We start from the raw sequence: 27,650 nt of genomic DNA, 5'->3' as shown, positions 1-27,650 counted from the left end.
TGGGATCTTCCCAGACAAGGGCTCAAACCTATGTACCTTGCATTGTCAGGCGGATTCTTTTTTTTAATTTTTAAAAATTTATTTATTTTTGGCTGTGTTGGGTCTTTGTTGCTGCGTGCAGGCTTTCTCTAGTCGCGGCAAGCAGGGACTACTCTTCGTTGAGGTACACGGGCTTCTCATTGTGGTGGCTTCTTTTGCTGTGGAGCATGGGCTCTAGGGGCTCGGGCTTCAGTAGTTGTGGCACGCGGGCTCAGTAGTTGTGGCTTGCGGGCTCTAGAGCACAGGCTCAGTAGTTGTGGCGCGCAGGCTTAGTTGCTCCACGGCATGTGGGATCTTCCCGGACCAGGACGTGAAACTGTGTCCCCCATCCGTCCCCTGGCGGATTCTTAACCACTGCACCACCAGGGAAGTCCTGCAAGATTTTTAAGAGTCATAATGTCATAAGTTATAGAAAGGAAAAAACATGATTAATACATTCTGCCTAGCTATGAATAAATGGACTAGATGACTTAAAAATTTCTTACTGCCTTAGGGTATATTTCATCCATGGTCAGATATAGAAAAAATGCAGTCCTTGCCATTATTTAATAGTTTGGGGTTGCAAGGAGGATCCTAGATGCTGTGTTAATGGCTCTGAAGTACTTTTCTTGTAATTTGAGTAAGAGGCCACTAGGTGGTGCTTAGACTCTGGTCTGGCCTGGTTGAACAACCTGGTTTCATATAGGGGTGGATAACTGAATTTTAGCTTATTTTTCCATTCATTTTGTTCTTTCTCTGACCAAAATATATCTCTTCAGGATAACAGTTTAAATACTAGATAGATGTGTATTCATAGAACAATATCAAATAAGTGTAGTAAGATTTAAAGAAATATACCTACCTTATTGAGTATAATTCAGTATCTCTTTTTGCTCATTAATCATCATCAAGTAGTAATGTAATCTGATTCTTAAAATTTGTTTTCTTTCCTTCTGAGTTTAATAACTTCATCAAAAGACTAGTGATTGTAGTGATAGTGGTGTGCTTCAGAATAGCTTGGCATGAGCAGTCTCCAGAGGTAGTACCTATTCTGGCTAGAATGCCTATCTAGTAGGATATTGTTGTCATTACCACTTCTCAAGAGAAGGGTACATTCCTTTTGTTTTTGTTTTGATGTGTGAGTGTTTCCTTCTTTACATGAATAGGCATAATGAAAGAGAAAAAGATAGTGAAGTAAAAACCACTGATCTGTGTAAAAAATTCTGTAATGTTCTTTCCCAATCTGCAGATAGCTTGTAAATCACATCCACAGTCTCTGTCAGCAGTTACAGGATTTAGGTGCTCACTGATGAATTTGAAGCCATGGTAGCCTAGCGACCCTCATTTAGCCAAAAATAGTTATGTCTGATCCAGGTGATAAATTTGCTCTAAAGTGAATCCCAGTGTTTATAGAACTTAAAACAGAAAGCTGTGACTCATTTTGAGTAGCTTTCCCTTTTTATTTTAGGCAGTTATCAGTAAAAAAAAAAAAAAAAAAAAAAAACCCAACAAATAAACAAACCCCAAAACCAAAAAACAACAACAACACAAAGCGAAGGCAAATTCTAATTTTAAAAAAAGATACACAAATGTTAGGGACAGACATTAATTTTACCAAAGACTTCACTATTTTTAAGTAGACTATATTTCCAGTACATTTAAAATGTGATTCAAATCACAGGCATCTTTTGGTGAATCCATCCACTGCATAAAATGAAGGTGAGTTATAAATAAATTACTAACTTGAAGTCAGCATTTTATTTTTCAAATACTTCTAATAAAGTGGTAAAGTTTTCTTCAAATAAAGATGTTACTATTTTTATTATACACGTACTACATGCATGCAGTAAAAATTTTTTTTTAAACGAGAGAATTATATAAAATTAAAAGCCTTCTTCCTCTGTTCCTCCACCACCATTCCCCAGAGACAGTCACTAATGGTTTCTGGTTTCTGGTTTTCATTTTCCCTAGTGATTATCATTATAACTTTAAATAATTTATCTATACCTCAATTTCTAGACTAAGTTATCAATTTATTATCAGTTTACTTATTGCTTCCTGATATGACAAAAGAGGACATTGGCACATTTACCCTTCCTTCCATTTCTCTCATTTCATTTTGAATTTTTTGTTAGTTGGATTATTATTTTTACATTGTCAAGGTTTATAAAATTTCTATATTTTTCTGTAATTGTAATGAGTACTTCCATGTTTGTTATAAAAATTTTACACCTATAAATAGTACTATAAATTTGCAATAGTAAGATGTATATATGTGTGTTTAACTGAATAACCAAGTGATGTTATTAGACTCATGGAGAAGAAAACACAAGCAATAGTTGTTAAGGCTTTGCTGCTTCTGAGCTATAGAGTCTTAATTTTTTTCAAGTTCCCTTTAATTCTTTTGGTTCATATGCAGCTACCGCTGTTTCTTATATCCCATGTCACCTTTTTTTTGAGTATAATTCTCTTATCTTTTGGGTGACAGGAATTTTTTTCATATGTGGAATAGTGGTAGTAAATTACTCTTTCCTTTTCTAACTATAGAAGTACGGAAGGCCAAATTGTTTTCATGTATTTAAAAAACATTTTACAACAGATTGGATGCAGAAGTAGATATGGGAATCCAGCTGTATTCTATCAAGCCAGACATTAAAATGATTTGCAAAATGTATAACAAGGCATCTCTTTTCACTGAATATTTTTGTTTGGGAAAGTAGTTATTTTTCATGCAAACATGTTACTTATTTTAACAGATAATGGGTTTATTATTATTATGTTTAAATGATTAATAAGTATTTGAAAATATCTGACTTTAAGCTTCTAGTATGGTGAATACTGATAGTTGTAGCACGCATAAACAAAAGCTCTTTGGACTCCTCAGTAATTTTTAAGAATGTAAAGGGGTCTGGAGATCAAAAGGTTTGAGAATGGCTGCTCTAGAGATTAAATATACATTTAAAAATTTTCAGTTTGTTTAGAGTTCATATTGTACCACTTCAATGTAAAATGTAGGAATTGACAATCACATAGGCGCGTTCACCAACACTGCCCTCCAGTCTTTTATGCTATATATGTTACTTCCATCTACATGATAAAGCCTCCAAGATAATGTTATGCCCAGTGATTGCTGTGGCCTGTGTCTTCTCCTAGCATTCTCTGGCTCTGAACTTGGAACTTCTCAGGTACCTTGGAAGGCAGCTCTTCTCTTGGCTGCCCTGGGCTGCTCTATCACTTGGTTTTTTCTTGCCCCTCCAAGCCCATCTGCAGGAATCTCTCCAAATGTCTGATCTGCTAGTAGAATTTGTTTTTTTCCCTTTCTAGTTATAACTATAGTTTCATACTTAAAAAAAAAAAACCACATCTTTTCTGTCATTGTCATGGTAATGTGGAAGGTAGAAAAGTGCATATTCTGCTACCTTAAAAGAGGTGTCTAATGTCACTCTCTAAAGCACATGGTATTCATTCATTCATTCATTTAACTAACACATTTAGTAAGTACGTGTTCCATGTTGGGCACTAGAGGTACAAGAGTGAACAAGCTGTTCTTTAAATATGTCTGGGCTTCTTTTAAAAAATAAAAATTGCTTTTACTATTTATTTATTTTTAAACTTTTGATAACAGTTCACACTTATAGAAAGTCACAGCAGTACAAACAACCGCCGTATACTCTGGACTCAGATTTACCAGTTATTAACATTTTCTCCTTTTGCTTTATTATTTGTGTGCTCTCTCTCTATATATACATATATTTCTATTCCATATATATAATATATATTTTAATACCTATTATATTTGATTATATATATATTTTTCCTGAACCATTTGGAACTAATTTGTAGACATCATGTCCCCTTGTCCATAAATACTTCATTGTCTGTTTCCTGAGAATAGAACTTTTCTTTTACCTAACCACATTATATTTATCAAGATCAAGACACTTAGGGAACTCCCTGGTCCAGTGGGTAGGACTCCACACTTTCATGGTCAAGGGCCTGGGTTCAGCCTCTTGTTGGGGAACTAAGATCCCACAAGCCACTGGGTGTGGTCAAATAAAATAAAATAAAATAAAATAACCATAGTCCATGCCTGGATGGCTGGACTATGGAATACTAAAAAAAAAAAAAAAAAGATCAAGACATTTAACATTGATAAATCCTATTATCTAATCCACAGTTTCACAGTCCACTTTTGCCAGTTATCTCACTAACATCCTGTAGCTTTTTCTCCCGGACTGGGAGCCAATCCAGCATCACGCAGTGCATTTAGTCATCACACCTCTCTAGTCTCATTTAATCTGGAATGGTTCCTTAGCCTTTCTTTGTCTTTCGTGATCTTGACATTTTTTTTGCAAAACACAGGCTAGTTTTTTTTGTAGAATATTTCTGAGTTTGGGACGTGAACTCTCATGATTAGATTCAGGTTTTGCATTTTTGGCAGGAACCCATAGAATGATATTGTGTTCTTTTCCAGGCGTCATATCAGGAGGGAGGCACAGGGTTTCCACTTGTCCCATTATTGGTAATGTTAACTTTAGTTACTTATTTAAGGTGGTGCCCACTAGGTTAATCCACTCTAAAGTTACTAATTTTCCCTTTGTAACTAATAAATAATTTGTTGGGGATACTTTGAGACTATGGAAATATCCAGTTCCTCATCAATTTTCTACCCATTAGCTTTAGCATACATTGATGATTCTTGGCAGACTCAGTTATTACTGTGATGGTTGCAGAATGGTGATTTTCTAACATCATATTTCTTCTACATATATTACTTGGTCTTCTATAAAGAAGAATTTTCCCTCCTTCCTCTTACTTTAATTTATTCATTTGCTTATATCTGTATGGACTCAGATTCTTATTTTTCCCATGTGTATTCTATTGCGATTATTATTGATTTTGATGTTCAAATTGTTCCAGATTTGGCCAGTGGGTGCCCCTTCAAGCTGGCTTCTATGTCCTTATGGCACATCCTCATCATTTTTAGGAGCCCTTCCTTACTTTCTAGCACAAAATATTGTAGGCTCATTTTATACTTTTTCTGCCCCAGCCCTGAATCAGCTATTTCTCCAAAGAGCTCTGGCTCCTTAAAGTGAGAAATGATATTTAGAGACCAAGATCTGGGTGCTAGGTATGTTCATTGCTACTGGGGTGTCTTGACTTACAGACCCTTTAAGTAGACAGATATATAGATATAGATATAGACATGTATAGATATGTCTATCTCTATATATTAAAAACTATAAATTCAAACTGATACCTCTAATTCTAATTGATCACACCAGGGTTCATTCTTCTTTCCTCACATTTTTTTTTTTTTTTTTGCGGTATGCGGGCCTCTCACTGTTGTGGCCTCTCCCATTGCGGAACACAGGCTCCGGACCCGCAGGCTCAGCGGCCATGGCTCACGGGCCCAGCCGCTCCGTGGCACGTGGGATCTTCCCGGACCAGGACACAAACCCATGTCCCCTGCATCGGCAGGCAGACTCTCAACCACTGCACCACCAGGGAAGCCCTCTTTTCTTAGTTTTAACTGCCTTCTCCAACAGTGAGAAACTTGACTCCCAGTCGGTATATTTACTTATTTGCTCAGTCCTGCAATTCATGGAAGGTAGATTCAGGAGTGCTAACTCCTACCCCTGCAAAAAACAAACTTTCTATCTAGAATTTGTATTAGTTTGTAGTTAGTTACTTGTCTTTAGACTGAGAGCACATAGTCAAAGTACTATGTTCAAAAGTTAACTCTGCTCAGTTTTTTCCGCCTTCGGTGTGGTTATATTATTCATTAGAATTATAGTTAGGTTAATTTGTTTCTCTTTGCATTCTGTTTTAATTTTTCTCTCTCATCCTGTCGATTTGATTTGATTTTGTTTAATTTTGAGTATATAAAACATTGATGTGATTCCAAACATCAAAAGTACTTAGTACATAAGAATTCTTAAATGGGTATAATATTGTCTGATCCACTGAAGCACCTGGAAAAATAATTCTTTTGCAGTTGATTTTTAGCTGGTTTGCCTGTTACTGGGGGTGGGCATTAGGGTCTGTGTTTCTCCTCCTGATGTTAAACTGAGATAGACTGTCTAGTGGCAGCCTGAGTCTCGCAGAGGGCTCTGTCCTTTTGCCAAGGAGGCTGGGAAGGGAAGGGGAAGCTCTTGTTTAGGTGGCCATGGCATCGCTGCTGTGGGAATTTAGATCTGTGGGGTGCTGTCAGGTGCCCAGAGCATTGTGTCTTTGGGTTCTGCATTCTGAGCACAGAGGTGGCCGCTCTGTGGGGAATGAGCTGCTGTATAGCTCTGAGAGGCAGGGCTCGGGCAGGGGCCCCACCAACATCAACACTGTCACAGCGTCCATGGGTCTTGCCACTCCTGGGCCTGTGTGGTTGCCTGACCAGGTTGTGCCTTGGGAGATTCCCGGCCTTGGACCGGGGTCAGAATGCACAAGATGGAAGAGCCACAGATCAAGCACCGGGAACTACTGTTACGGAGACACTGGCTTTTGAACCTGTTCCGTGCAGAAGAGATCCGCACAGCCACGAAGATCTCACATTTCTAGGAGTGCCTAAATCAGTGCTGACCAAGCGTGCTGCCCAGATTCGAATCCAGGGAAATCAGGCTTTGACCACTCCGTGGGGGTCCTGCGGAGCAGTTCCCATTACCAGCTTCAGTCAGGGTAGCAGAGCGCTCATCGGACACCCATTCTCGAACTCCTAGTACAATACAGAAGGGGCTGGCTGCCCCAGCGCTGCGACTGGGCAGGGGTTGGAGAGAGGCAGCTTTCAGGCTGAACTGTAGAGCAAGGATTCACCTGAAACATGAGGACGAGGTACCAGGGCAGATAGAAGATGCACAATCAGTAAGACCTCTCTTCTTTCCAACTTGCCTGAAGAAATCCTCACCCCCGTTTAAAACTGCCTGATGTGCTTCATGCTAACCAAAAAACCTTTCACGATTCTCGCCTCATCTAAACTGCGCAGCCCACCCTGAGGCAGGTATGTAGCTACTTGCATTGGATGCAGGTACCACAGGCGGCCGCTGGCCCGTGGAGCCCTGCTGCTCCCCTGCCCAGCTGCAGCCTGTGGTGCCTGTTCAGAGCCAGAGGAGAGGAATGTGGCACCCACTCTGCTCAGTGCGTCACAGTTCAGCAGCAGCTTGGGATATTCTCTGATGTGTGAGTCATAATTAAATAATTAGCTTTCAGAAAGCAAGCTGCCGGCGCATGTGTGCGTGCTCCAGGTAGAACCAGTCTTTGGGAGGAAGGCTATGTCTTGCTCTGATCCGCTCCTGACCCAAGTGGGCAGAAGCAGAGTTCCTTCCCAGTCTCCTTTCCTCCAGCTGCCAGGAGAGACAATAGGTGTTTTCTCACATTTCAGCTGTGTTCAGGAAGGCCTGGAGGGTGGCCTGTGGGAGGGCGGTGGCTGTTTGAGACAAGAGGCTCCTGGGTGGGAGCTCGCATCATTGCCCGTAGCAGAGCTTTTCTCTGTCTAACTCAGCTCCACTTGCTGGATGCAGGAAGTCACGTGTTTCCCACTCTGGACACCTTTCAGGTGTGATTTCCCTGTCTTTCTAGATGCCCTGCTCGAGTGTGAAGATTCTCACGGGAGAAAGACTCCTACCTCTTAACTAAAACACCCACCAGGCGGCCGTGGCGTCTCCAGTGTGGGGTGCAGCCCTGGGCTTAGAGGGCCTGGCTCCTTGTTCTGGGAGGTTGGGAAGGAAAGCCCTAGCAACGAGCAGCGCACAGGTGCGATCACCCGTGGCCAGACTCCAAGTCTCTGTGCCCTGGAACCTGCCAAGTTGTCCCTGCTAACCTGAGGGTCCTGCCCCTTGAGGCTGTCTGTGGTCCCCTTTCTGAGGGATTGCTTTGCCCCTCGCCTTTCTGTCTCTCCTTTCTTGGTTTCCACCCCTGCTTCCCAGTGGCCTCCATGCTGGGCACAGCACACATCCTACTGCCACCTGCCTTTCCCCGCAACCTGTCATGTCTGTGTCATAGAGTGTTGAATGAGACTCTTGTTATTTCGGAATTGATGACTGGGGCCCAAATCTGAAGACAATGAGGTTCTAAGAGAGTTATCAACAGTTGGTACCAAGCACAAGATAGCCCAGAACTGGCCCAACTCTCACCCCCTGTCACCCCAGCTATTCCACCTCCCTCTCCCTGGGCAACAGAAATGACTAGGGAGAGGCACAAAGGGAGAGTCTGTGAGCCACAGCCTTTGTGGGACGGCACATATGAGACGAGATGAGCTTCCTTACCCTCCCATAAAGGAGGGGGTTTGGCATGCGGTCCCTGAGTGGGCGGGAGAAGCTGATATCCTGTCCTCCTATTGGATGTCTGCTTATGCTGCAGACATGGCTTTGCCCACAGCCTATCTGAGCAAGAGCTGAAGGGGATTGGAGAGAGCTGGCAGGACAGACAGAGAGCAGGGTTGGGGAGTAGCCAGTTGTGATACTGTGATTTATAATAAATAGATATCTGGCACAGAGCTCCTAAAACCCTTGGAATTTCCTAAGGGATGAGTGATAAGGTGTCTTCATATTCATAACAAACGCCTTCAGCCACCACTGGGTTTATAGTAGCGAGGTGACTTTTAGAATCACCTAGGATGGAGGCTGGTTACAGAGGAACCAGCCATGTGATTGGAGGGTTGGAACTTTCAGGGTAGGGGAAAGAAATCAGTCATGCCTATGTGATGAAGCCTCCAGAAAAACCCCAAAAAGAGGGTTTGGAGAGCTTCTGGGTTGGTGACCACATGGAGGTGGTGGGAGAGTGCGCTGGGAGAGGGCATGGACCTCAAACCTTTCCCTAAACCCCCTCATCTGGTGGCTTCTGAGTCATATCCTTTCATAATAAGCTGGTAATCTAGTAAGTAAAATGTTTGTCCGAGTTCTGTGAGCCGCTCTAGCAAATTAACTGAACCCAAGACGGGGGTGGTGGGAACCTCTGATCAGTAGCCCGTGGGTCAGAAACATAGGGACAACGTGGACTTGGGATTGGCATCTGAGGGGCAGTCTGGTAGGACTGAGCCCTTGACTGTGGGATGGCACTGTCTCTGGGTGGGCAGTGTCGGAGTTGTCTTGAACTATGGGACACCCACTGGTGTCAGAGAATTGCTTGGTGTAGGAGAAACCGCCCCCCACTGGCACTGGTGTCAGAATTGGGCCGGCCCAATGGTAGTTACTGTGCAAGGGAGCTGGTTTGAGCTGCCTGTCAGGCCGGCACTCTCCACAAGGCCAACCCTGGGGCAGTGCAGAAGGCTGAGGGCGTCCTGAAAGTGGGGAGGCTGGAGGGTGTGGTGGGCCAGGGAGAGGTGACAAGCATGGGCCCCGGGCTGGCGTCCTGTATTGATGTTGGCGGCAGCGTGTCTGCGGGGGTGCTGGGGATTGTCCCTTGGGGTCTCCCGAGTACCTATTTGTCATTTTATTCTAGGGTTCTCCATCTCATCCTAGCTCCCCTTTTTGGTGCTTTTGTTTCTTCTTCCTTTTCTCTCACTGGCTTATGTCTCTCTCTCTCTCTCTCAAAACATCAGGGCCCCAACCTTGGGTCAAACTTAGGTGCTTCTTGCCAGTATCAGATGAGCAGGCTTTGGGAAGACTTAGTTGTGTTCTTGTGTCACTTGGTAAGAAAAGGTATGTGCACTCCTCTAAATGTCCTGAAATAAACTGTCATGACTTGGGCACCAAACCCATTTCAAGCCATGTATACCTTCACTTACACCTTTATTCTCAGGGTAAAGAGTCTCCTAAAGTTTCGGCCTCATTCATCTGTGAAGCACCTTTAAGGCTGATTTAGTCCAGTGAGATCTAGGGAGTGAAAAGCTTTTCATACCCCCATTAGGTAAATAAACAAATAAACAAAACAGGTTTTAGAGGGGAAATATGAAGGTTGTGATGACAGAGGTATACAGTTTCTAAAATCACAACAGGAATTTTAAGGGTAAAGCAGAGGTACTCACAATTAAGCGAAATCCAGGATGTTAGAAATTGCACCTGAAACATTGAAATTTAGGAGAGAAGAGGGCCTGTGACCCGTGGTGCAGGTTTTACAGTCTGGGTTGGGAAATTCTAACCCCAACTGTGGACCTAGGCTGGTTGTGTCTCTTCTCCAGGGCTCGCTTTCCTCGGCTGGCTGTAGACAGGGGCCCTCTTCCTGCCTCGCTCCCGGGGTGACCTGAGCACCAAAGTGGGGAATTGATGTGGAAGCCGAAAGCACTCCCTAAATTATTACTCTTTGTTGCTGATAGTTGCTATTGTTATGACTTTCTAATAAATAGTAGGCCTGTAACAAGCCATGGTAGGAAGCGAACACAAGCAGAGATGGGAAGTTGGGCCAGGTCCTGAGTTTTGAGATTAGGATCCTGGAAAACAATCTTACTTACCACAAAGTCCCTTGGTACCATTTGTTCAAAGATAAGCATAGGTTGGCAGGGTCTTCGCTCTTAGCCAAGATCACTGTTCTCATGTTTATTGACTTTCAGGAGATTCCTCATTAGTGGTTTGCAAAAGACAGATGCACAGAAATATACAGAGATGAAAGGTGTTTCAGCTGGTGTCAGGAGTCCCCCGGCCCATCTGTCCTGCGTGGCTTCATTGATGGCCCTGATGATTTCTTGAGGCCCTTTTTTCATCTGTAGGTGTGCGATACAAGGGGGGAAGCTGGGATCCTCTCCTTTTGTTTTGACTGAGCATAGTTGGCCTCTGGCCTTGGTCCTAGAGCATGAGCGCACCCATTGTTCTCAGCTGTTCAGGGCCCCTGCCCCTGACTCTGGACCTTAGATTTCCCCTGTCCCTTGACTTTTCTGCCATCTCCCTGAGGTTATAGTTCACATACACGCACCAGTTAGGCTTAGTGCACACAGTGGGTCTTAGCTGGGTGCCTCCCTTCCCCACCCCAAGGTGAGAATCATCTCATCACTCCTGCAGTAGTTTGAGGCCGTTGGAAGACTCCAGTGATGTCTGAATTTAGGTTAATTACTAAACCTATGCAGGAGCAGTTCATCGTATGAGTGGCTACTGATTTTGCTTACGAGCGTTTTAGTATTTCTATAAGGTTTTGTCCTTTTAGTAAAGAGTTTCTGTAAGGGTGTACTGTAAGTGCCTTTGTTATTTTTGAATTGGAAAAATGAGGAAAGCATCTGTCTCACCACTTGTTAGCCTGTGATTCTAGACAACTGCCAAATGATGCCTTGGGATCCTGGGGTATGGGATGGAAGGGCACTTAGGGATCACCGTACCAGCCAGTGTTCAGTCAGGAACACAGAAACTGCCCTAGATTTTTTAAATAGAGGGAATTTAATACATAGAATTCATTACAGAAGTGTTAGAAGGGCCAGAGGAGAAAAAGGTAAGTAAAGGAAGGTTCCCCAAAGATTAGTAACTGCTGGAAGCTGCTCTTCCCACCAGGAAGGGAGAGACTGAAAGGGAGGATGGCGTCACCCAGAGCTCCTGACCCACGTCAGAGCTGGGGCCCAGCATCCCGCGTTCACCCGCATCCCAGTGGCTGGAACTCAGTCACGTGGCCACACCGCCTGTAAAGAGACTGGGAAATGCAGTCTCCCGAGTGGCCAGAAGGAAAGGGAACTGAGTTTGCTGAACAGCTCTGGCTGCGAACCCACAGGAATTGCTATGCGCACAGGTCTACAGGGCATGGCCCAACAGGAGAGCTTTAAAGCTGAGTTCTCCCGTTCCCCTCCCCGCTCCAGCCCTCCCCACTGCTGCTGAGCTGACTCCTGTGTGCCCTGTTTTCAGGAGGCCCTGGCCCAGCCCCAGCCCTGGTGGAAGATCCAGCTGTTCATATGGGAACCAGTGCTGTTCGGGACCTGGGATGGTGTGTTCACGTCCTGCATGATCAACATTTTTGGGGTTGTCCTTTTCTTGAGGACTGGCTGGCTGGTGGTGAGTGATGAGCTGGTGGCCCTGGAGCCTCCTGTGGGCCTGGGGCATGGAAAGCTCTGTCACCCTTGGGTATTCCACAGTGTAGTCAACAGATTCCTGAAGCACTGATGCTCCGGAAGCACAGAACAAGATCAAGTACATGGAGTAGCTAGTATTGCTTTTTAAATGAGAATCCTGAGAACCTGGGCCTCAGACAGAGGTGCCTGTGGAAGCCTCACCATGGATTTACCTACAGGAATATGAGCACAGAAGTCAGAGCACATTGTGGGTGGGACTAGAGGTGGGTCAGAGAGAGCAGGCTGATGGCAAGTTTGCCTCCAGTTTGTGACCCTCTCCAGCTTTCCTGGTGTTCTTTAACTCGTCTGATGCCCTGCCTGGAGAGGGAGAGGGGGAGGGGGAGGGGGAGGGGAGGGGGAGAGGGGGAGGGAGAGGGAGAAGAAATTGTAAAAACCTACAGTTCTCCTCCGTGCCTTTCTCCTTACTTTCACACAGAACACTTCACTTGACACTGCTGGTCGCCAGATTTCTCCCCACATCAAGCAATTCTGTGGCACCAGCTGAGTGTCCTACAATGTAACTCAATTCTGACACTACCTGGAGAGAGCATCAGATCCCACAGGTTAAGGGCTCCATCCCATAAAGCTGCCCCCACCCACTTCAGCTGCCAATCACAAGTCCAGTTTGTCACCTATGCTTCTGACCGAGGCTGCGCATCCGGGGTTCCCACGACCCCCCCCATTCCCACGACCCATGCCCTCCCAGATTCCATTAATTTGCTAGAGCAGCAGGGAAACACTTATTTATGTTTATTAGCTTATTAAAGGATTATGAAAAGGCAGATGAAGAGATACCTAGGGCAAGGTCTGCAAAGGTCCCAAGAGCAGGAGCTTCTGTCCCCATGGAGTTGGGGTGCATCACTCTCCTGGTATGTGGCTATGTTCACCTACCTGGAAGCTTTCCAAACCCCATTCTTTGTGGATTTTTATAGCAGCTTCACATCACACATGATCAATTATTAACTCCATTTCTAGCCCCTCTCCCCTCTCTAGAGAAGTGTGTATATGTGTGTGGGGAGTGGTGGTGGTGAAAACTCCAAGCTTCTAATCGCGCTTGGTCTTTCTGGTGACCAGCCCCCATCCAGCAGCCCACTGACAGCCGCCTCGTTAGAACAAAAGATGCTCCTTGTTTTTATCGCTTAGGAATTTACAAGGGTTTTAGGAGCCCCGTGTCAGGGATGGGGTCAAAGACAAATGTTAGAACAAGAGATGCTTCTAGTGCTCTTATCACTTAAGAAATGACAAGGTTTCAGGAGCTCTGTGCCAGGAACCAGGTACAGAGACCAATATACAGTTGACCCTTGAACAACATGGGTTTGAACTGCACGGTCCACTTATGCTCAGGTTTTTTTCAATAAATAATACAGTACTACACGGTCCATGGTTGGTTGAATCCGTGGAAGGGAAACTGCAGATAGAAGAGCTGACTATGGGACTTGAGCATCCGCAGATTTTGGTATCCAAGACCAGTCCCGGAATTAATCCCCTGTGGATACCTAGGGACGGCTGTATGTATTTTCTATCATCTCATGGAGGTAGAGAGAGAGAGGGGTGTGTGTTTGTGGTAAGAAATTGGCTCTATGATTATGGGGGCTGGCAAGTTCCAAATCTGTAGGATAAGTGAGATGCAGGAATAGATGTTGCAGTTTTTTGAGTCCAAAACCTAGAAACTCAGGCAGAACTACTACGTTGCAGTCTGGAGACCAAATTCCTTCTTCTTTGGGAAACCTCAGTCTTTGCTTTTAAGGCCTTCAACTGATTGCACGAGAACAACCCACATTATGGAGAGTAATTTCCTTTACTTAAAGTCAACTGATTGTGGGACTTCCCTGGCGGTCCAGCGGTTAAGACTCCACGCTTCCAATGCAGGGGCCGCGGGTTCCATCCCTGGTCAGGGAACTAAGATCCCCCATACCACGTGGCGTGGCCAAAAGATAAAAGAAAAAAAAAAAGATGTCAACTGATTGTACATGTTAATCCCATCTTAAAAATACATTTACAGCAACTTCTAGACTAGTGTTTGACTAAACAACTGGTCACCATAATCTAGCCAAGTTGGCACATAGAGTTAACCATCACATCTACAAATTCCAGGGGATGAAAGCTTCACTGTTGCGGGGTGTATGGGGTTCTTAGTCCTCTTAGGAGGCCTGGTTGGGGCCACACCTTCCTCAGCTCTTGCTCTACTCTGTACCCAGGCCCTTAGCTCAGGGTTCAGCCTTAGACAGAGCCAGGATGGGTCTGAAAGTTTTCTTTATTAATGTGTGGAAAGCTTAGAGCAAGGTTAGCAACCTCTCTGGTGTGGATGCCTCTCATGCTCCTCCCAAACTTACAGGGGCCCCCACTTCCAAAAACACAAATCCTCCAGCTCAGATGCCTTGTCCTGGCAGCCATTCTCAGGCTTCTGGGATCAACCTCTGATTTTTCCCCTTCCTGGACGCCACCCCACTGCCCAGCACCTCTCCAGCCTGTGTCCAGGGGAGGCCCAGCAACCTGACTGCTGTGGCAGAGGAAGGCCTGGCACTGACAGCCTGGGCCCCTGGGCTCTGCCTTATGCAGGGGCTGCTTATGGGACGGTGTAAGGAGAGAAGGGTAAGCTCTCTCTATTTCTATTCTTAAATCTTAGGGCCTCCTCATAACCCTCTCGCTGGGTGACTTTTTTGAGAAATGGCTATCCAGAGGTGTCAGTCCCATCCCCAAAGTGAAGTACAAGTTGTGTTAATTATTTATTGCTGCACAACAAATTATCCCAACACTTAGCGGCTTAAAGCAACAAATATGTGTTATCTTGTCGTTACTGTGGTTCAGGGATCCAGGAGCAACTTAGCTGGGTGCCTGTGGCTCAGGATTTCTCATGGGGTTGTAGCCAAGCTGTCAGTCAGGGCTGCACTCTCATCGGAAGGCTCCACTGGCAGAGGGTCTGTTTCCAGGATCACTTGTGAGGTTGTTGTCAGGCTTTGTCACGTGGGCCTCTTCATAGGGTTGCCTCAGTAACTGCAGCTGGCTTCCCGCAGGGCCAGCAACCTAAGAGAGAGGGAGGGAGCAAGTGCCCAAGATGAAAGCCACGGTCTTCTCATACGCTCATCTCAAAAGTGACATCCCATCACTTCTGCGGGGCTCTGCTCATTAAAAGTGAGTCACTCCCTCCAGCCCCCACTCAAGGGGAGCAGGTTACATAAGGGCACAAATGCCAGGAGGTGGGGACCACTGGGACCATCTTTGAGGCTGCTACCACACAAATACATCCTTTTGCCCTAAAATGATCTCTCCTTTTCAATTCTGACATTAGTTTTACCTGAAAAATCATATTTGAACATGGAAATAAAGGTAAATGTGAAATGCCAAAAATAAGGTAGAGCTTCTAGAGGATAGCATAAAATTAAAATAAGTAGAGGTCATGCCCAGGTCACTTTTAAATAGAAAATATTAATTCTAAAGAATAATTTGGCAGCATATTTATAGTTTGAAAAACGTTAAAGTGGCAATTTTGGTATGAAAACTTAAAGACTGGTACAGACTTTAAAAAATTATCCCATGTAGACAATTTAAAAGTACGAACAAAGGAAGAAAATAGTAATTATATAAGTTCATTAAAAATACAAAAACAGCAAAATAAGTAACTGAATATAACCTAATCCTTTAGGTACCATATAGTCTACTGTGGCAAACTTTAGATCCATTTTGTTCCCACTTCTCTATTAACAGAATCATAATTTTTCTTGGTATGGCATTACTCTCAGCTGAAAATCCAACAGATTAACAAATACAATAATCCCCCTTCATTCTCCAACCTCCATCTAAATATCAATAGATGTCAAAATAGAAATAAAGAAAATATTTACCTCTTTTTCTCCCCCCTCCCCATGCTTCTCTACTCATTTATAAAAGGTCTTTCATATAAATAAACCAATTTTTCAATGCAGTGAACTTCTAAACGTTCAAATAACTTGCAGGTGATAAGCATTTTTAAATGTCAGAAGTGCGAGAAGAGAGTAGATGCAGTATGGGCGGGAAGAATGCTGTGCACACAAATAAAAGAGAAATGGGGAAAGCAAGGAAAAAAACCCAAACCTAATCCTGCTCTCTTGGCAGCCCAGAGGTAAAGACGGGCTTGGGAACAAGACTCAGTGTGATAAGTGCTGTGATAAGCACTAAGCCCTGGGTACTACTGGAGCCAGAGGAAGGCTCCCAGGGACAGCGTCCTGCAGGAGGAAACTCTAACCCCTGTCTTGAGGGAGGCGTTGGAGTGAACCTGCCAAGGAAGAGGAACGAGCAGAAAGACATTCCACGCAGGGGATCCGCATGGGTGGGTGGGTGGGGCGAGGGGGCACGTGACTTCACGCTGGCGCGCCGTGTGCGTCTGGGGGAGGGATGTCGGCAGAGGGATGAGGGGGCCTGGGGAGGTGGAGAGCGGAGATACCAGGAGGGGCTTCAAGAGGGTATGGCGTGGCTTCGACTTGACATTGTCGGTGCTGGGAAGTCTCTAAGAGTTTGCTGCAGGGACACTACATTCATCTGGAATCCCTTCCAGGCCTTACTCCTGTGGGCCTGCCTTTGTCCTTTTCCAGCGTGCCCACCCCCGGGGGCGTGGGAGCGGTGGGCAGTGCTCCCTCCGTGTGCCCTAACCCTGACCTGGCTCCTTGCTGTTCCGCCGCAGGGAAACACGGGAGTGCTCATGGGTGTGTTTCTGGTGTCCTTCGTCGCCCTGGTGGCCCTAGTCACAGTGCTGTCCGGCATCGGGGTTGGGGAGCACTGCGACGTGGGCACCGGCGGCGTCTACTCCATGATCGCGGCGGTCCTCGGCGGGCAGACCGGAGGCGCCATCGGGCTGCTGTACGTGTTTGGACAGGTGAGGCCGCTGGCCAGTGGAATCGCTTACCTTGCCTTTCTTTCTGCCACCTTCTTCTCATCCACGTTCCCCTCTGACCTGGTGACAGGCAAGTGGGCAGTTGCGGGGAGCTCAGAGTGGAACCAAGCTCATAGTCCAGGGCCCTGACCCTTAGTCCAGGGCTCCTTCCTTTCCACCCCCTTTGTCTCTGGAGTCCTGCTTCCACCAGGGAGCTGGGTCTGGGCTGGGACCATCCTTACAGACTGTTCTAGGGAGGGGAGAGTGCACAGCAGTGTCTGGAGCCGGGGTGGCAGCTGGGTGGCCCGGTCCCGGGGGCACTTTTACACTGAAAAGGGGACATTTTGCTTGTGCCAAGGACTTCCTTAGAAGCAGGCTGTTCTCAAATGAACCGGAGCTCTAGGCGCATTGATAGCTTGATGGCCTGAACAGGGAGGCTGAAAGCCCCTGTGTGGATGCTCTGTCTGAGAAGGAGAATACTAATGTGGACGGAGGCCCTCGGAAAACCACTGAGTAGGGAGAAGTACTGAAGCGTGTTTAGCTAAAACACAGGGACGGTGACCTAATGCTGAGGAAGCAAATGCAGACATTAAGAAGCAGCTCTTTGTAAGCACTTCTTGGACTGAAAAAGGCTTTAATGATGGTGCAAAGGGTGGTGGGTGGCTGAAAAAACAGTTAAAAGAATCTAAGTAAGAGTACAAGAGTCTCCTCAAAGAAAGTATCCGTCTATTTCTTTTATTTTTAAAGCAGCAGGGGCAGGGTATTGTAGCAAAAATACATCTGATTCTCCAACAGCACAAAGCTGTGTGTGTGTGTGTGTGTGTGTGTAGGAGAGATGTGTGGAAGGCAGACACATGGTCAGTGCACTCTTAAAAACCACTTGCCTTTATGGAGAAAGATCTTTAAGCATGGTAGTTTGGAGGTGAGTAATAAACTGTCAGTTTATTACCCTGGGGATTTGTATATCGATTTTTTTTTTTTTTTTTTTTTTTACTTCTCTGCTATTTTATAGCCAAGCAGGCTGCAAGATGGACAAACAGCAGTCCTCACTTTCCCTGCTCTCTGGGTAGACAAAAAACTCCACTCTTGAAGCAGATACCACAGACAGGGGACCAGCGCTGATGTTTGGGCCTCCCCACCTCCCAGAGAGAGGAAGCCTCCTGTATGTGAGGTGACTTGGAGGAAAGGTGCTCACAAAGAAAGATACAAGCTACCAAAACTCAAGAAGAAACAGAAAATCAGAATATGCCTACATAAGTAAAGAGATTGAATTAGTAATCAAAAAACTTCTTACTAAGCAAAGCTAGAAACATTGGTGCCCCTCTGGTCAGTGTCCTCTCCATGCCTCTGCTTCTTCTGCAGTTGAGCTGGGTGGGCTTTCTAATCAGGGTTTGGCTGCTAATCCTTTTTATATGTTACTAGATTCAGTTTGCTAGTATTTTGTTGAGGATTTTTGCCTATATATTATGAGGGATGTTGGTCTGTAGCTTTCTTGTGATATCTTTGTCTAGTTTTGGTGTCATGTTCATGCTGGCCTCACAGAATGAGTTGGGAGGTGTTCCCTCCTCGTCTGTTTTTGGGAAGAGTTTGTGAAGGATTGGTGTTAATTCTTTAAACGTTTGGTAGAGTTTGGTGGTGAAACCATATGGTCCTGGGCTTTTCTTTGCAGGAAGTCTTTTGATTACTAATTCAGTCTCTTTACTTATATAGGCTTATTCCGATTTTCTGTTTCTTCTTGAGTTTTGGTAGGTTGTGTCTTTCTAGCTATTTGTCCATTTTATCTGGGTTATCTAATGTTTTGGCGTATAATCATTCATAGATTCCCTTATAATCTTTTTTTTTTTTTGTAAGATTGGTAGCAATGGCCTCCCTTTCATTCCTGATTTTAATCATTCGAGTCTTCTCTCTTTTTTTCTTAGTCAGTCTAGTTAAAGGTTTGTCTGCAAAGAAGCAATTTTTGGTTTTGTTGCTTTTCTCTATTCTTTTTCTGACCTCTGTGTCATTTATTTCTGCTCCAATCTCTATTATTTTCTTCCTTCTGCTTGCTGTGGGTTTAGTTCACTCTTCTTTTTCTAGTTTCTTAAGGTGGAAGGTTATGTCATTGATTTGAGATCTTTTTCTTCCAGGATGTGGTTGGGTTTTCTGAGGGTCCTTATTCCTGTTTCTTATTACCCCTAATTCCCTCATCCCAGGGCATGCATGCACTCATGTGTTTTTAGTAATTGCCAGAGGAGATGGCCTGTTGTGCCCCAGAGCAGGGTCAGCAAACTTCTTCTGTGAAGGGCTAGATAGTAAATGTTTTAGTTTTTTGTGAGGGTATCATAGGTCTCTGTCACAGTGACTCAACTCTGCTGTGTAAGTGTGAAAGCAGCCATAGACAGTTTCAAGCGGGCATGGCTGTGTGCCAGTCAAACTTATGCCCAAAGCAGGCGGCAGCAGGATTTGGTCAGAGGGCCAAAGTTTGCCGGCCCTTGCCCCAGAGCATCAACGTTTAGGAGATACAGACGCTTAAAATAATGATTTTTAAAGCTTACAAAATCTTTCCATTTCCTTGCATCCTCCCAAACCCTTCCCCATTCATCTCTCTGAGACGTTGGTGCTGGGCCTGTAGTGTGGGGTCAGACCCCTGGGCCAGTGGAGGAGGCGATGAACTGGGGTCTCTCCTCACTCCCTGCCCCACTCACCTGAGCACTTCTTTGGGGCTGCTTATCCTGGACACCAGAACATCCAGCTTCAGCTTGCACTGTCCTGTCTAAAAGCATTTATTCATGGCTTACCTGCTCTTTGCTAGACTCTGTAAAAACAGTGGAGGACTGGAAAACTTTCAGGGACCTGGGGTTTGCATTGTGGGAGGGAACACATATGTAGGACATACAGCCAACCAATTCAAACTTTAAACTAGGGATTTCGTGTGAGAAGGGAAGGGGTGTGGAGGAACAACTCTGGTTTTCTAGGTAGGTCCCCAAAGATGGAAAGAAAATTGCCTATGATTGTGAAAATGCAATTTTTTAAAAACAGAGGCCCTGGAAGGGAGGCGTTACATCCTGAAAATATAGCGGGTGACACCCCCTGCTTCCTGTGGCAGAGGGTTAGAAGTTCTCTGTAGAGGATGAAAGAGGAAAACGAATGCCTGTGATTATAAACTTTAAGAGCAGATAAAAAAAATATTTTAATATAATAAATTCTGGGGAGGTTTATACATTAAACAAATCGAAAGGGATGTTTTCCAGTGAAGAGGAGCTTCATGGTTGGAAGGGAGACCATGGTTGCTCTGGGGAAGGGCTGGCAGCCGTTGTTGTCCATACCTCTCCTGAGGGGAGGCCGGAGCCTGGGCCAGGCCCGAGCTCACTGGCTGAGAGCCGGCTGTTGGGGAGCCTTGCATCCTAGATGCACTGTGCTCTATGTGCCCAGATACAGTTTTTGCATAAACAGAATAATACTCTCAATATGTTTGTTTTTATTTTCCTTTATAAAATTGCTTTAAAATTACAAAATGATGTTCATTGTAGCCAGTTAGCATATCAGAGATAATTTAAAGAAAACGTAGTTTCCCTCCCCTCCTGCAGTAACCAGTGTGAACACCTAGCATCCTCTTCAGCACCTTTCCCTGTGCTCATCTTCATGAATTTATGGATTTTTGAAGTGCTTGCTTGTTTTTTAAAAAAATGGGGACAAATTTCATACTCTAGTCCATGACTTTTATTTATCACTGAACAGTAGGTCATAGACATTCTTCTAGGTCAATGCTTTGAATCCATGCTTTTAAAGTAGTTGCTTAGTATTGTATAATATGGATGTACGGTAATTCGTGGCACATTCTTTCTCTAGTCATTTTTTTCCTCTCTTATGTAAGAGTAGTTTTATTCCTTTTCTCATTTCTAAAAGTCTGTAATTTTGCACTTTCTCTTTTCCTCTTAATCAGGTTGCCAGGTGTTTATGTATTTTATTGATCTCAAAAAAAATCAGCTTTTGTTCTTTATATCCTTTCATTTTTTATTTCATTAATTTCATATATCCTTTTATTAAATACTTCTTCCTACTGTCTTTTTATTTATAATGATTTTTAAAGTCACTTCTTAAGTTAATACTTTGTTCATGTATTTTTCTGCATTTTTAAACTAATATAAACATTTAGAATTATACTTTTTTCCCCTTCTGAATGCAGGATTAATGTGCTTCCCAAGTTTTAGAATCAATCCTTTTTATTACTTTCTAGATAATTTGAAATTTAAAAAATTTCTCCATATTTTGCTAACGTGGCTCAAATTTATTTCTGTTGTATTTTCCCCCTTGTTGATTTGGAAGTTCTATTGATACTATGCTTTTCATTCTGTGGGTAGTTATTATCTACTTTTAGAAGCTATAATTATACTTTTTCTATACTTCCCAAATGAAAACATCACTTGTGAGCTCCTCCACATACCAAATATAAAATCTCTATGATACTTTTACTTACCTACATTCCATAATTACCCTTACCTCTTGCCCCCAAATCCTTAGATTTTGAAAAGGTGGTTTAATTTTGGGGTGTTATAGCTTTCCCTTAAAAGTAAGTCCCTTCAGTTTCAAGAATCCTTACTTACAACTTATGTTGCAAATTTCCAGTGACATTACCATCATCTATTTAGCATTAACAAAGTATTTTATGAAATTCATGGCTGACTACTGTTTCCTTTACATCAGTAGCTAATAATAAAGTAATAATGATAATGCCAATAGCTCTTACTTCTCCAACTCTAACTATGAGCCAGGTATTGTTCTAGGACTTTACACAAATTATCTCATTTAATCCTCACAATAACCTTTTTTTTTTAAAGGTGGTTTCTTCTTCTTTTTGTTGCTATTTAAATTCTCTCTTTTTTATTGAAAGTATAGTTGATTTACAATAGTGTGTTAATTTCTGCTGTACAGCAGAGTGATTCAGTTGTGTGTGTGTGTGTGTGTGTGTATACACACATATACACATCCATTCTTTTTTTTTAATATTCTTTTCCATTATGGTTTATCATAGGATATTGAGTTTAGTTCTTTGTGCTATACAGTAGGACCTTTATCCATTCTGTATATTATAGCTTACATCTGCTAACCCCAGCCTTCCACTCCATCCCTCCCTCAATCACCTCCCCCTTGGCAACCACAAGTCTGTACTCTATGTCCGTGAGTCTGTTTCTATTTTGTAGATAGGTTCATTTGTGTCATATTTGAGATGGCACATATAAGTGATATTATTTGTCTTTCTCTTTCTGACTTACTTCACTTAGTATGATAACCTCTAAGTCCATCCATGTTGCTGCAAATGGCATTATTTCATTCTTTTTTATGGCTGAGTAGTATTCCATTGTATATATGTACCACATCTTCTTTATCCATTCATGTGTTGATGGACATTTAGGTTGTTTCCATGTCTTGGCTATTGTGAATAGTGCTGCTGTGAAAATAGGGGTGCATATTTCTTTTTGCATTAGAGTTTTGTCTGGGTATATCCCCAAGAGTGGGATTGCTGGATCATATGGTAATTCTGTTTTTAGTTTTCTGAGGAACCTCCATACTGTATTCCATAGTGGCTACATCAACTTATATTCCCACCAAGTGTAGGAGGTTTCCCTTTTCTCCACATCCTCTCTAGCATATGTTATTTGTAGAGTTTTTAATGATGACCATTCTGACCATTGTGAGGTGGTACTTCATTGTAGTTTTGGTTTGCATTTCTCTAATAATTAGTGATTTGAGCATCTTTTCATGTGCTTATTGGCTATTTGTATTTCTTGTTTGGAGAAATGTCTGTTTAGGTCTTCTGCCCATTTTTCGATTGCATTGTTTGTTTTTTTTGTTGTTGAGTTGTATGAGCTGTTTGTATATTTTGGAAATTAAGCCCTTGTTGGTTGCATCATTTGCAAATATTTTTTCCCATTCTGTAGGTTGTCTTTTCATTTTGCTTAGAGTTTCCTTTGCTGTGCAAAAGCTTGTAAGTTTGATTAGGTCCTGTTTGTTTATTTTTGTTTTTATTTCTGTTGCCTTGGGATACTGACCTAAGAAAACATTTGTATGATTTATGTCAGAGAATATTTCATCTATGATCTCTTCTAGGAGTTTTATGGTATCATGTCTTATGTTTAAGTCTTTAAGCCATTTTGAGTTTATTTTTGTGTAAGGTGAGAGGGGATGTTCTAACTTCATTGATTTACATGTGGCTGTCCATCTTTCCCGACACCACTTGCTGAAGAGAGTCCTTTTTCCCCTTGTATATTTTTGCCTCCTTTGTTGAAGGTTAATTGAATGTAGGTGTGTGGGTTTACTTCTGGGCTCTCCATTCCTCACAATAACCTTTTGAAGTAAGTACTATTATTATCTGTGTTTCACAGAGGCAGACATGAGCCACAGAGAGGTTGAAACACTTTCCCAAGTCACACAGCTAAGGCTGGGAGCCACAGCATTTGGCCTTAGGTAGTTTGGTTTCATAGGCTATGCTTCCGACCACCGTGCTCTTGTCACATATCCTCCAGAGCTTTTACTTTTTTTGTTACTGGCATCTTTGGGCTAAAAAGTGATTTTAGGTACAAACCTGAGAGAGGGGCGCTACTGGGGTTACTTCAGTAATCGGTTTGGAAGCTCCAGGTGCAAACAGTCATATTCAAGTTCTGGCATCACCCTCTGCATGTGAGATACTTCAGACACCTGGGAAAGTGATGCCTGTACAAACGATAATCAGTACTACATTTTTTTTTTTTTTTTTTTTTTTTTTTGCGGTACGCGGGCCTCTCACTGTTGTGGCCTCTCCCGTTGCGGAGCACAGGCTCCGGACGCGCAGGCTCAGAGGCCATGGCTCATGGGCCCAGCCGCTTCGCTGCATGTGGGATCTTCCCGGACCGGGGTATGAACCCGTGTCCCCTGCATCGGCAGGCGGACTCTCAACCACTGCACCACCAGGGAAGCCCCACTACTACATTTTTAACATTTGTTTATAAAACTCAGATATATCTGACCATGAGGAGTCCTGTTGATCTGGCCAAATACTGATGAAGTAGCATCATTGTCACCATCACACTCTTGGCATTTAGTCAAGAGTAAGTTTGAATTCTGAGGTGAATGCAGAAAAATATAGATTCCCGTCTCTCTCTCTCTGTCTTCCTCCCTCCCTCTCTCCCTCCTTCCCTCCCTCCTCTGATTGTCTTTCCCCTACATTTATTGGGCTTCCCCCCTCACCCAAATACAGACAGAAATGCCTACTCTAAATTCGGGGAATACCGACAATGATGCTCTGTCTAGCTGCAAAGTGAGCTAATCTCAGTGAAGAATGGAGCCTCCTTCGTGAGCTCCCCTCAAACACAGAAATCGTATAAGCCTTCTTGTCTTTATATAAAAGGACTAGAATTTAATGGTGTCTGCTTCCTGGAGCATTTTTCATACAGTCAACGTATCATAAAGTATTTATAGATTGCTTGCAACCTAGTTAGCAAATGCAGGGGATTTTAGAAGGCGCAATCAGCATAAAATTTTTTTAAAGATGTTTGCATTCTTGGTGGGGGGGGACAAACTTATATGCATGAAATAATAATAGAATACAGAGCCAGATAATTAATTGCAAGGTACCAGCAGTAAGCATAGTATTTATTCAAAAACAGGGGATGAGGAAAGGCTTCATGGAGAAGGAGGAGCTTGACTGAGGTTTGAGTAGAATTTGTTTCCTGAGAGAGCAACAAGTGCAGAGCGACAGTGATGAGAGTGCCCTGCTGGCCCTGGGGGAGGGTAAAGGGACCAACCCGATAAGAGAAGGGGGCTGAGGAACTATGGAAAATGAGGTTGGTGTTATTTTCAAATATTTATTTGAAATTATGTTTCAGGTTTTTTAAGAGGTAACATCATGACTCTCAGGCAAATATAAAATAAACATGTGCCAAAGGGTTTATTTAACTCACTAGTTAGTGGAGGAGCCAGTAAGATGTTAAGGTTGAGAAGCGAGGTATGGACCCTCGATGGATCAAATCCATAAATTCCTAGTTCAGCAATTTCGTAAATAAATATAAGGATAAGATTGCTAGGTTAGATACAAAACCGGTTAATGTCTTACAGGACCACAAACCCTAATCTTTTGTGTTATCTGTTCCACCACGCAGCAGTTCCGTACATCTCTACAGGAAGAAAAAAATCCATAAGTTAACATGTAACTTCACTAAGTCTGGGACATTTAATACATTTAATCAGTAGTAAACAGTGAGTAGAACTAAGTACATTCACTTAGATAGTCCTTGGGTAGCCTTTGTTCCATATGACATTGGAAGGATGTGCTGCCCACTTTTTTTTTTCTTATTTCTAAGTTTTAGGTAATTTAAAATATAGGGCTTCCCTCGTGGTGCAGTGGTTGAGAGTCTGCCTGCCGATCCAGGGGACACGGGTTCGTGCCCCGGTCCGGGAAGATCCCACATGCCGCGGAGCGGCTGGGCCCGTGAGCCATGGCCGTTGAGCCTGCGCGTCTGGAGCCTGTGCTCCGCAACGGGAGAGGCCACAACAGTGAGAGGCCCACGTACCGCAAAAAAAAAAAAAATAATAATAATAATAATAATAGTGACATGCAAAGAAATAGAGAAAAAACTGGGCTTTGCTTCAGTGCCCTTCTAAGGCTTTGAGATGGGACTCCCCCTTGTGCTCCTGTCCTCTATTAGTTCTTCACAGGGGCGTCTATAGGTCTCCTTGGCCCAGAATCCCATCTTCTTCCTTCCATAATCTTTTCATCTTAGTTACCACCGACAATCATTCTCCCCTCTGGGTGGTGGGAGAGATGTAGATGAGAAGAAAGGGGGCCCCAGGCAGGACTCCTGAGCAGGAAGGGCTCATTTAACCCCCATGATAGTTCCTGGGTGTTGAATTCCAAAGGTGAGCAGGGTCCTCGGTGCCGGGCAGCCCTGATGCTTTTTTCTCTTGCTGACTCTTCCTACCTCAAATTGCCTGTCAGTGTGTTGCAGGTGCCATGTATATCACTGGCTTCGCTGAATCCATCTCAGATCTGCTGCGCCTCAGGAATCTCTGGGCTGTGCGAGGAATTTCAGTTGCGGTGCTTCTGGCCTTGCTGGGGATTAACCTAGCAGGTGTCAAATGGATAATCCGCCTCCAGCTGCTGCTGTTGCTCCTGCTGGCTGTGTCCACGCTGGACTTTGTGATGGGCTCTTTCACACACCTGGACCCAGGTAAGCCTTTTGGAGTTCAGCAGATGGCCTTATGGGGGCCTGCACTGCTTTCTAGATGTTTGTAGGTCTGGGTTTGCGAGACGACCCCCAATAGCCTTTACCTGCAGTGAGTGTGTGCTGTTCCCGAGCAGCTGAGGGGTGTGTCATGGTGCAGTTTCAGAGGCCAGAAAGCCCCTCCTCACATAGACATCTTCACTGGGCACATTTCCCATGTTTCTTTTTATTTACTTGCCGTTAAAAAAAAACAAACAAGAAAATTTAGATAAAGGCCAGAATTAAGTAGAACTGGATTTGACAAAGATCAATTCATGATAGTGATTATATGCAAGAAATAAATTTGGGAATAGGGAAGGAAATAGATTTTAATTTTATCTGTCATATTTTATTTCTTTTTTAAAAAGGACTTGATGCAAACATAACAAATGTTAGCAATTGTCATTTCTGGGAGAGCGGGACAGATATGTGTTTGATTGTTTTGTGTTTGATAGCGGGACAGATATGTGTTCAATATTAAGTTTTTTCAAAACAAAAATATGAATCTATTAACTAAGCTTAAAGAAAGAAAATAAACAGCAGGGTATTCTTTTGCACCATTTGGAAATGGTGTCATATATTGATAATCAATCAATCACTGTTTACTCTAACCCTGGATTTTCTGCAGCCTTGAGGATACCTGGCAACTCTAATCCTAAATCCTATGCTTTGAATGAGACACTATTACCCAAAGTGTCCATAATTTTGTAGCTTTGTGATTTGGGGTGGTTTGGCATCAAAAGTCTTTGTTTCTCTCCAGAGTACGGAACTATTCCTGGGATGCTGTAGGAAAAAGATAACTGCCTGATATTTCACACTTTGGGTACTTTGTCTTTTTATGGCAATAGTGATTAGGCATCTACATTGGAATATGGACAGAGAAAGGGAGCTGGGGCCACCAGCTGTGTTAACAAAGAAAAAGGAAAGAGATCAAGAGCACAGACCAGCCACCTCTAATGGTGGTGGTGGCGGCGACGGCCGCTGTATTGGATGAGCACTTCTATGCCAGGCATTTTGGCTAGCACCTCACAGGGCTTCTCTCATTATCATAACCTCATGGGGGAGGAACAGTTATACCCATTTAACAGATGAGGAAAGCGGGGATTATATAATTTGTAGTAATGCATGGCAGATCTGGGTGTGAAACTGGATCTGTTTGACTGTAAAGCTGAGCTCTTTTCTGAGGTGGGAACACTACCACTGTCTTTCTATGATAGTGGCACTTCTTTTCCCCTCAAGGCTGCCCCTGGGGTGTGTTCTAAACAGTCTCGTCTTTCATAAAAGTGTTGGTTGTGGGAAGGTGACAGTTCAATTGGTACACCCTCATCTGGCTTTATTGCTTTTTCATCTATTAAGATTCTTCTGTGGGAAAAGTCACTCATCTGAGCTCCCTGCGTGCCCCCTACCCTCTGGCATCCTGGTCGGTCCCCCAGAACCTCCAGACTGCCCCATGATCTAGCATCTAAAGTGTTAACCCCTGTACATCGGGGGGCCCCCAGGGCCCACTCCAGTGCTAAGGGCCAATGCAGTGTCCAGCCTGATCACTCCAGCCTGAGCCTTGCAGCTTGCTGAACATTTGGAGCATCTCCATTGGGGGAAGGAGTGATTTTTTTCCTGGCTT

At 43.8% G+C, this 27,650-nt stretch overlaps 1 protein-coding gene across 1 annotated transcript in view; it reads left to right on the top strand.

Annotated features, from left to right (window-relative positions):
• The window catches only part of SLC12A8 (solute carrier family 12 member 8), a 136,013-nt gene that overhangs the window by 7,193 nt on the left and 101,170 nt on the right, over nucleotides 1–27,650 (top strand). Inside the window, exons 2-4 of the mRNA XM_082625744.1 lie at nucleotides 11,766–11,912; nucleotides 16,626–16,817; nucleotides 25,765–25,996. Of these exons, the coding sequence (XP_082481870.1) occupies nucleotides 11,766–11,912; nucleotides 16,626–16,817; nucleotides 25,765–25,996 (571 nt within the window). The remainder of the gene's footprint in view (nucleotides 1–11,765; nucleotides 11,913–16,625; nucleotides 16,818–25,764; nucleotides 25,997–27,650) is intronic.

The sequence above is a fragment of the Mesoplodon mirus genome (assembly GCF_964341445.2).
Source record: "Mesoplodon mirus genome assembly, chromosome: 6".
NCBI lineage: Eukaryota > Metazoa > Chordata > Mammalia > Artiodactyla > Ziphiidae > Mesoplodon > Mesoplodon mirus.
Note: the sequence above shows the minus strand (reverse complement) of the source record. Positions and strands in the feature narration are given on the sequence as shown.